This window comes from Natrix helvetica, assembly GCF_964273705.1.
Source record: "Natrix helvetica genome assembly, chromosome: 2".
NCBI classification, from domain to species: Eukaryota; Metazoa; Chordata; class Lepidosauria; order Squamata; family Natricidae; genus Natrix; species Natrix helvetica.
The window spans coordinates 272510479-272520960 of record NC_138552.1 but is presented as its reverse complement, the minus strand read 5'-3'; the positions used below and the strand labels follow the sequence as shown (position 1 = coordinate 272520960).

The 10482-nt window shown below is 42.4% G+C and overlaps 1 protein-coding gene across 4 annotated transcripts in view; it reads right to left on the bottom strand.

Annotated features, from left to right (window-relative positions):
- Positions 1-1212: 1212 nt before the first annotated feature.
- HIP1 (huntingtin interacting protein 1) overlaps positions 1213-10482 on the bottom strand; it is a 75266-nt gene continuing 65996 nt past the window's right edge. For all 4 annotated transcript variants that reach the window (XM_081941189.1, XM_081941190.1, XM_081941192.1 and 1 more), the window contains 14 exons: positions 10149-10343; positions 9589-9736; positions 9328-9414; positions 8927-9034; positions 8279-8415; positions 7957-8067; positions 7675-7733; positions 6918-7011; positions 6322-6422; positions 6077-6182; positions 5002-5125; positions 4690-4751; positions 4455-4566; positions 1213-3799 (listed from right to left, as the gene is read on the bottom strand). In XM_081941189.1, the coding sequence (XP_081797315.1) occupies positions 3789-3799; positions 4455-4566; positions 4690-4751; positions 5002-5125; positions 6077-6182; positions 6322-6422; positions 6918-7011; positions 7675-7733; positions 7957-8067; positions 8279-8415; positions 8927-9034; positions 9328-9414; positions 9589-9736; positions 10149-10343 (1455 nt within the window). In that variant the 3' untranslated portion in view covers positions 1213-3788. The remainder of the gene's footprint in view (positions 3800-4454; positions 4567-4689; positions 4752-5001; positions 5126-6076; positions 6183-6321; positions 6423-6917; positions 7012-7674; positions 7734-7956; positions 8068-8278; positions 8416-8926; positions 9035-9327; positions 9415-9588; positions 9737-10148; positions 10344-10482) is intronic.

The window sequence follows — 10482 nt, the reverse complement described above, 5'->3', positions numbered from 1 at the left end:
AGTCTTCAGCTACAGAGGCTGAGCATAGAGACAGGATGCATATTTTAATTAGAAAGTCCACAATCTCAGCTTAAGGTCCTTGGGTGGATACCACTGGAACCTGGTGCTTTATTTGTTGAATGTATTTGCCGCTCATCTCACTGTGGGGCTACTCTGGATGGCTTTGTTGAAGATCAGTGTGTCAATAAAGCTTACCACTTCTCATCACCCCTATATGGCTCATTTCATCTGATCAGGGGTGACATTCAGCAGGTTCTGGAGAAACGGTAGTGGAAATTTTGAGTAGTTCGGGGAACTGGCAAATACCACCTCTGGCTGGCCCCAGAGTGGGGAGGGAATGGAGATTTTGCAGTATCCTTCCCCTGCCATGCCAACCAAGCCATACCCAAAGAACTGATAGTAAAAAAATTGAATTTCACCACTGCATCTGATCCCTTCCAGAGAATTGGGTGTGCCCCCATTATTCTCCTGTGAAAATAGAAAATGAAGAATTCATTGTTTCTCTACAATCTTTTTGCATTCATCTTAGCCCAAGAGCAAGGTTCAGTTCCTCATCTGAACCACACACAACTTGAATCAATATTTTAAAGCTGTACAAGCTATTTCTATTCTGGTAGTCAGGCAATGCTTTTGCACTTCACTTTTCACAGTCAAGGATAAGGTATCCAGGGGATTATAATGGGTGCTGGCTTTCCATCATGCTATAACATAGGAGAACAAAATTAGCTGCTATGAATTTACATAATTCTGACCCCAATTGCACAAAGTCAATATAAATGTTTAGGTATAGGCATTGCAATCTGCAATGAGAAACTCTCGCTTTCTCAGATGAATACAACTTTTTATAGGCTAGAGGTTGCCCTTGGTTTTTGAGTAATGTATTGAAGGTCAACCTTGAAAATCGGTGGGTCAGAACAAAAACATTTGATAATATGTAATAACAATTAAATGTATGTCTGAAATCTATTTAGTCATTTCTTCCACCTATTACATTAAAAATGCAATTGGATAAACTGAAAAACTATGGCTAAGATTTTACAGGGCAATGTGTGACCTTCAACTTGTGCCTTTCTGATCTATATGGTATCCTGGTTCAGCCAATTTAAATTTGGTTGCTTTTGGCATTTTGCAGGATTCATAAGTTAGTTAAAAAGTATACTAAAGACAGAACTGCAATTCTTAACACTTCCAAAAGTTAAAACCCAATACGAGTGGATTGAAATATTTATTTAAAAATTGAACACACACATGTAACATATTATACAAAGAAAAATGTATTTAATACAATAATTAAAAGTTTTCTTGGAAAGAAAAGAACTGGCTGCCCCGGTCAGTTGTTGGAGATTGGGCCCAAGGTAGCATTTTTTGTCACTTTAAGGAAAACTGTTCCAATGGAAGTTTGTTCACTACCACCTGCTCAATTTAGGAAAAGTTAAAAAAAAAAAAAAAACCAAGAGCAAGCACTGAGGAAATCACTTTTCTACCACAACAAAACCGTTCTTATCCAAGTCTCACATTAAATCACTCTTAGTTTTCTTCCTTTTTGTCCTCCACATGCATGGCCAGTCAGCCTGAAAACCTGAGGTAGTTGGGGAGGGCACCAGATGTTGAAGGGATGTCCCTGGAAAGGCTGAGCAAGGACATTTCAGCGCCATAGGAAATGCCTCATGTGCTGTGGCAACAGGATAGTACCTGATGTTTTGGAGCGAGGCAGACAGGCAGCTGATTGGCCTCATTCAAGCTGGCGGTGGGAGAAGTGCTATTTGGTATTTGGGCTGCCAGCCATATGGCAAGGCGACCTGGGGCATAACAGGCACCAGTATTTGATAGGCTGGTTGGCCTATGCAGTGCTTTTAGGAACTTTTTTTTTAGGGGGGGGGGAGAAGAGAAGACAGACCCTTTGAGAAAGAAGAGAAGAAGCCCTAGGTCTTTTTGGCCCCTCCCCAAATGGCAGTGTGCAATAGATACGCTTATCTGAGTTGGGAGACAGAGTTAAGAGGTTGGCAAGAAGTTAGGTATGCCAAAGGCCATGGCAGCTCATTCAGGAACCAGATTTATGAGCTTCTCTAGTTGAAGGCAAAGACAAAACGGCCTCTAGTCTCCATAAAATGGCTGACACCAGACTCAGTAGCCTTCTCATGGCTTCTTCTAATGTTGAACTTTCAAAAAAAAAAAAAAAAACCAGGCCCCTAGGCAGCACCTGCTAAACATAAGCACCACTTCGGAGACATTTTAGGCAACACGAGTTAGCCAAATTATTCTACTTGGATCACATCCTGAAGGCTCCCACCCGTATGTCTGACATACATCAGCTAGCTTGCAGAAATCAGGTGTAGGGCAGCCCTACCCAAAACACCAGAAAGATACATGGCTTCAGGCTGATTGCCCCATCCGAGATATGGAGCAGACTTGGTTTGATTGTTCCCTCAGCAGTCTTGCTTCGCTTAGGAGACAGTATAGGTTTTGCTGCTCGTTTTTCTATTGTCTGGCTGACAATGGTACTAGTCCACACAAGTATGATGGGAGTAAATAAAATGTTCCCTATCTGAAAACCACTAAGACAGTTTTTACTAATCTAATGCCAGACTACAGATGTTCTTCCCTCAGGACTTCCTTTGGTATAGCATTTTGCCTGATGCTGGTGGAAGAGCTTAGTCCTCAGGCCCTTCCCTATACAGCAAAAGCAAGAATGAAAGGAAATATCCAATTTATAGGCAACAGCATCATTATTCTTCTTTCTTCTGCTTTTTCTTTCCTTAGAGGCTCACAGTGATCATGAGGTGCCTGAGACAGCTGTCATGGAAGGCAGTGGTATAGAAGGCAGTGGGAAGAGAAACCACATCATCTATAAAAGAATCCAGTTCACCTTCCAGGTGGCACAGCTGCCCTCGTACTACTGGTCATTTCTTAGATGGTTGAAGGAAAGCTAACAAGCTGTGCTGAAGTCATCTGGCTCTAGGCAGCTTTCGCTTTGCTCATGGAGTACAGGTGGTTAAAAGGCGAACTGGCTGGTATGTGGACTAACAGCTGGTGCCCCGAACAATAGTCAAATATAAAGTCAGTTCCTTGGACCCCTGCAGCCTCCCTTCCCCACTAGCAATTCCTACTTCTAGATTCTCAGTTGTTTATTGCTGCTCAAAGCACAGTGAACTACTCTGAGGCAGTGGACAGTGTCCCACTTTGTTGGAGCAAGGCAGGATGGGGCAGCAGAATGAGAAATGGAGAAGGTCGCAGTTCCTGAGATGTGGCAGACCAGGTCACATAAATCCCTCTTCTGTAGAGACTGAAGTGGCCCTCAGAGAGACTGGTACCTTTATGTGTATGGGTAGACTCAGTCTTTCAACCAACCTCCTGCCACCTTCCTGGGTCTGAGAAAAGGCAAGCAAAGAGAATGAGCAGCAAGATCAGCACTATCCCTGGTCTGGTGTAGAGCCAAAGTTAACAAAACAGAGGCTGTGCAAAATATAAGGAAGTGACCTGGGAAGAGGCAAGAGGAAACCCAACTCTGCAGAAATGCTGTAACATACATATGGATGCAGGATGTGTGTTTTATGGCTATGGCAGGGCAATGCTATGGATACTGTTGTGGCTAGGAAACTATTTTTCTCCCCCACAGCTTTGCGGCTCTCTTCTTAGTCAACAGAGGGCCCTGCAGGGCCAGCCCCAAGTATGAATGCATTGTTGATGAGCGCAGGCTTTGTGGTATATTCAAATGAGTTCATCATTCATATTCAGAAGTAGTCACACCAACGGAAGGGTCTTCTTCTCTGCCTGCTTTCTCAGAGATCCTAATCTGCTCCTGAAGAACAAGAGGAACAATGATCATTTCAGATCTATCAGAAAGGGGGCAGGTCTTCACATAGGTTTCAAGTCTCTTTGTGAGCAAAGGGAACTGAAATATTTATGGAAGGATTGCAAACCCGAAGTGTGCAGTTAGAAGGGCGTCATTTATACAGTTTCCCATGAAAGTCCTTATTCAGAACCTGTAGTCCTGAAATCATCGTCTTTACTTATGTAGGCAAAGAATCCTACCATTCAGTCACAATCTACTTCCCCAGCTTTAGCTTAGACAAATGAAAGTCTGACTTTATTTCATCCCATGTTTCTAGGCCACGTTCAAGGACTCAGTCCCCATGCCTGTTAACTTGCTCCTTTTGTTATGGTCTTGGAATTAGGAGATGTTTCGGATTGGAATGAATTACTTCTGGATCACTGGTCTGTGTCATCTCAAAGTGTTCAAAGAGTTAAGGGAGAAATGTCAATAATGTTCCTTTTCCTCTTAATTTCCACAATACCAGAGAAGATAAGAATTGCAAGAACAGCTAAAACATTGCAACTGGAGAAGAAAGCTTGCGGCTGAAGCAGTAAACGAAGCCTTGTTTCTGGAGCCCCAAATTCAATACATGAGCTTGTGAATCACCCAGTCAGGGAGACAGCTGTCAGATCTTACTTACCATTCTCATCCCAACCCTCAGCTACGCCTCCCAGCTCGTAGTGCTTCTTACGGAGCTCACCCAGGTGCTGGCGTTCCTTCTGCAGTTGGCTCTCCAGTTCCAAGACTCGGACCTAGCAGGAAAGATATTACTTTCCATAGCACCAGGCCCTTTTCTGATCCCTTCCTATACTGTTATCTTGTCTCTTCTCCAATTGGCCAAGCCTTCTTCCTTCTCTGTTACTTCCCCACTTTACCTGAGAGTCCATTTCTTGCCGTTTGATCTGTGTTAGTGTCATGTCAGAGAAGTCCATGCTATCTGTAGGGGAATATCTCACTATTATTCTCATTAAAAGGTGCCGTTCCCCAGCCCTTCCCTCACTCAATTGGCTGAGGTTTCTTGTCACATAGCTGGCATGCATAATTGTGCCAATGGACCATAAGCCACTGGATGAATATGAAAAGTAATTCTATTTAGCCAGAGATCTTTTACCACTCACCCTTACACAATTACTTCTCAAGAAAGGAAAGGGACTTTTGTCATCCACTTGTGCAGTAAAGAATATTACCTTTCTCCTGTATTTGTGATTTTCCTGACTTAGTGGAAGCCACTACTCTGGCTGTTGCTTGATTGACTCCTCGAGAGGCAATCTGAAGCTTGCTGAGATTTACACTGTCTTTGTCTGCTTTTACCTGTGAGACCAAATTGGAGATTCAGATAATTCTTTCCAGGTAAGAAAATACAACTTATATGGTACAAATGGGATAAAAAATAGTCATTCCATAATATGTGTCTTCACAGGAAACTTCAAAACCTATTAAAAAAAACCAAAAAACTCTAGCAGACAAAGATGTGAGACAGGGAGGTATTGGAAAGAATATTCAATAACTAATCACAAGCAAATGGAGTGATATTATGGCAATACCATTATCTAAAACAAAATAACAAAAAAATGCTTCTGTCCACCCCACTTTTTCTCATTTTTCATCTATCTATTTCAAATTCCATGTTTTCAAGAAACCCAAAATGTGTTTCCAGAGAACTCTAATGCAGTTTTTATTCAGCAATTAACTTCAATTTTGGCAATACAATACAATAGCAGAGTTGGAAGGGACCTTGGAGGTCTTCTAGTCCAACCCCCTGCCTAGGCAGGAAACCCTATACCATTTCAGACAAATGGCTATCCAACATCTTCTTAAAGACTTCCAGTGTTGGGGCATTCACAACTTCTGGAGGCAAGATGTTCCACTGATTAATTGTTCTAACTGTCAGGAAGCAACATCCGGAACATGTGGGTTTCTACTCCCAGAATGTCTCAGTCATTATAACCATTAATGGAAGTTCTGGAGGTTGGTCATCACAACTAGAGAATGGAAGGCTACTCCATAAAAGATTGGCATGGAATTATAAGACCATAAGCCAAGAAACTATCAGAACCAAACTTCTTCAATTTGTTTCTAACAATAGGTTTTTTAAAAAAGAGAAACTATTGCATACTAAAGGAATTGTTTGCTCCCAGGCTAAATGTCCTTTGATGTTCACGAAATGATTCCTTCACCCATGAAAATCTCATTACTATATATAGTCATTAATTGCATCCCCTAACCCCAAATTCCATGGGGTATCTCTGTGAAAAAGCCTACCTTTGAAGCAGCAACAAGCTGAGCTGTGCTTGCTGCAATTTCATGCGAACAAACCATGAGTTCTTCAAACTTCCCGTTCCCTTGAATTACAAGGTCAGCAGCATCTCTATGGAGACAAATACAATTGGAGAGTAAATCCTTTTCTTCTAACTCTTCTAGCCATGATTCAAAGCAACACTGCACAGATGTTTGTGCGGTAACATGACAATGCCACAATTGGCTGGGGCCATGCTGCAGAAACTTACACCATCACTGTTGCTCCCCAGCCTACAGCCTTGGAAGCAGAAATCAGGCCCTCTGTCCAACGGGAATTTCTGGCATAGAATTCTTTGGGGGATGCTGCTCCCTGCAGAAAAAAATGGAATCACATCTAAGTGTTGTAAGTGAAATATAGAGAGCCAACCAGTTTAGTGGCTAAGGAGCTGGGCTAGAAAAGAGGAGGCTGCCCTCCCTCAGACAAGTACTTTGGGCCAGTGACTGTCTCTCAACCCCACCCATCTCACAGGGATGATGTTGTGGGGAAAAATGTAAGTATTTGATAGGTGTGCCACCTTGTGTTGACCAAATACAGATGGGATAAAAAGTCTAATATAAATTAAAATATTAATAAATATTAAATCTGCCACCCAATCTTATTACATGATTCAATAAATGAATTAAGAGCAGAAGGTTTCATTAGCTCTGTCTTTAAGCGAGAATTTGTATGTTTGCCTATCTTACCTTTAATCAACACCACCATAATTGCTGGTATCTTTTTTTCATAGAAATATGTTGTGGTGACAGTAGAGCACAGCAGGTGGGAAGTGAAAGTTACCCTGTTACAAGACTGGTACAGACTCACCCTTCCACTCTCCACAATCTCTTGTTGGAGGTCCTTGGAAGCCAACACCAAAACGTGAATGGCCTGCATTAAGTCTGTGCAGGACCCCAAAATCCTGCAAGATATAAAACCAATGATAGCAGGAGAAGACAAACAGAGTAATCCCCCTGTAGGATTCCCAAAAGCATTTTTCTGATGGCTTTGTGCACTTTTTTTTGCATCACTTTAGTAATGCAATTAACACAGTTTCCATACTTCAACTAGAGTGACTACGGGAGGCTTATCTTTCCCTTCTAGAATTTTGTATCCTAAAAAATGCAATTGGTAAAGCTGTGTGTATGTGAGTGGGAAATGAGTCAGTGATGTTTTAAAAAGTCTCTGCTTTAACCTATAGGAAGTCTGCATTAGTCCTTCTCTCCCATTCTGATAGAGATTCAAAGCTGCTAGAGTTTGGCAAGGGAGACACACACAGCTGTCGTTTGTTTGACATTTCCTTGGTGTCCCAATGATAATATGAGGAGGAGGCTGCAAGGGCACATGTGGGTCTGCAATCCATTATACAAGCACTGGAATAAGTGATGCTAAATGGACAAAGCAATTCAATCTAGTTTTCAAATACTGTCAATGCCATGTGTGGGGAAATTGCATGACAGATGTTGCCATTCTCCCTCTCCCCCATAATTTCCCCAGCATTTAAATTCACCAGGTTCAAACTTCTTTATAAGCTGCAGGAGGTACCTAGTATCTGAAGGCATCAGTGCCAGCCTTTAATACCAACCTCTCATTGACCTCAAACTTGACTCCTCTGTCCCTTGCTCGTGATTTGTTCAGCATCTCCTGTTTTAACAAGGGGGAGGAGCGGGTCAGAGTTCAGATTAACACATCCAATATCTCAAACAATGGAAAATCATTTCCATTTAAACCTTAACTCCAGAACCCATTCTTCCAGGACATGGAACTGCAAATAAACTCTAATTTCTCAATCTAAAAATTCCCTTTCTAAAGTAATTTCACATAAGGGGATGGGGCAGAGTGAGCATCTAACATTTCTGCATCTCACCTCAATCCTGGAAGCTGCTATCTCCACGGCTGCTGCCGTTGCTGCCATCTCTTCATCGACTAGATCCCCCAGTTTCTCTTCTTCAACATCCAGGCCTTTGGGCCGCAGATCCTGCAGATTGAAAGAAAATGCACAACTGATCCTCCTGTTCCCCCTGTCTTCACATGAATCTTCTTCTGTAGCAAAAGAGGAGCTCAAAACTCCCCAAAGAGAGATTTCTTTTCAGTGGCTAATACGGTAGGCTCACTCGTCTGGATAGCTGCCCCTGGATCAGACAAGGAATCCCGCTTCTCATTCTTCCTTATGCCATGGGGTATCCCACCTGTCCAATTGAAGTGATCTGGTTGAGACAATTCCTGACAGCAGCGCAATCAGCACTTCCCAAGGTAGCTTTATCTTTCAGCATTCCCAGGTAGTGCAAGGTCTCATTCCCACATTGCTTGCTGGTCTCCAACAGCACTGGAAGCATGCAAGGAAAGGATTATTCTCACTGGTATGACCTAGAAGGTGGTTATATCTCTCTCCCCCCTGATATACATAGATATGGATATGTGTGTATCTACATGCATGCAAGTAAGCATGCAATCAGCAAGTGTGTCTGTATCTCCCCAGTCTACGATGACTGGCTAGCATACAGTAAATCATGTCTGATATATAATTAAAAACACAACATCTGGAAGAACATCCATTCAAAAACAATATAACACACAGGACCCACCACTCAAAGAGCCATGCTTTCCGAGTTCTTTTGAACATGGCCAGGGTGGGGACCAAATGTTTCTCAAAAGAGATGTTCCAGAAGGCAGGTGCTGTGACAGAGAAGGAATGTTTTCCAGGTTCTATCAGGCAAAACTGCTTAATGGAAAAACCTGAAGCATGCCAAGTCTACTGAGTTTGACAGGCCTGTATAAGAAACAATGGAAGACAGATGACCCCTTCAATAATCAGGCCCTCTGCCATGAATACTCACAATCAGCGGATTCCATGGGGGCAGTGTGCGATGTGGCACTAGCCTGCAGAATGGCATCACCAATCAGGTGAGCAAAAAGAGGCACACATGATAACAAACTGCTCACATCTAGGTCCAAAAAAAGAGAGCACGCAAATTAAGGGAATGTTAACAAAACCCTGAACCTTCTGAGCCAAAATGGATAAGGGTGAAACGCATGAAGGGTGATACTTAGGCTCACCTAGGCTTTTTAATGCCTCTGTGATGTATGTTTTTTTTTCTATTTTCCATTTTCAAAATGTTACAGACAAAAGAGTCTAAAAATCCAGGAATGCATCAATTGTCTATGTTGTCAGGGCTTTCTATCTGCATGCTTGATATGTACACTGGCTGTCAAACTGGTGTAGTTATGAATGTCTCACCTGACTGGTCAGAAAGGTATTGGCTGCATGCTTCCTGTAGCCGCTTCACACATTCAGATGCTGCACGGGTCCTTGATAAAAGGTAATCTATGCAACAACAAAAGCATACATTACATAAGCTCTTCTAAGAAGTGCGACTTGAAGCACAATTTGATGTGATATATACACACAACTATATCCATTTTTAAATTAAAAACCAGACATTTAGTAATGAAGGAAACAGCAACTGGCTCTACACGCCATTTAACCCTGCCTGCTAACCTGCAGAGCTTGTGCTACTGATATGAGTGGGATCTTCGAGTTGATTGAGAGCATCCTGTACTATCTGTTCAGCCTCTTTCACAGCACACTGAAGGAGCACGAACTGTTTGTCCAGGAGCTCCTGCTGAAGAGCCTGTGTGTTCCCTTCCTAAGAGCAAATGAAGAGACACAGTGATACAAAGTATCAGTGAACCACATGTATCGTCTGTTGGGACAGTTTGCAAATTAAATGGGTTGTGGTTGGTGAGGCTCATAGAAGAGGTAAAATTATACAATTGCATTTAAAATTATATGGCCTGGAATGCACATTCCACTCACTTCACAATAGGAAACGGGACTAAAATATTGGTGCATTTCAAAACCAAGGCTCAATTAGTCAGAAAAATCACTGAAAGGTTAGAATGTTGAAGAAAACATTGGTGACCATTTTCTCTCCTGGGTCTGGAAAGAACCTAAAATCCCAACTGAGAAGAGGGTGAGAACATTTCAGATCTTCCATGGTTTGAAGGAAAGCTGGTTCTTCCAGTAATATACTATCCATGCAATCACAGCCAACTTACTGTTTCCCCCAAGCGGTTCTGCAACTCCTGGATTGTCTTACTGCTGTATTCCTTTTCCTTTTCAAGGGTAGCCTGTAACTGCTGCACTTCAGCTTCCAAAGCTGCCATCTGCTGATCACGCTGAGCCATGGTCTCTGTGAGAAGGTCTTTCTCTTGCTTCAGGACAGCCAGATGAGTGGTGTGCTCTTCTTCAGACTAGACAGGCAAGGGAAGAGAGTGGAGGAGAAGTGGAATCTTCTTTTCCCTTTGAGTACATACCAGTTCCAAAGAAAGCATACAAAATGGCAGCTGTAACCCTATTTAGTTCCAAGGATGCCATTGGCTATTTGCGTTT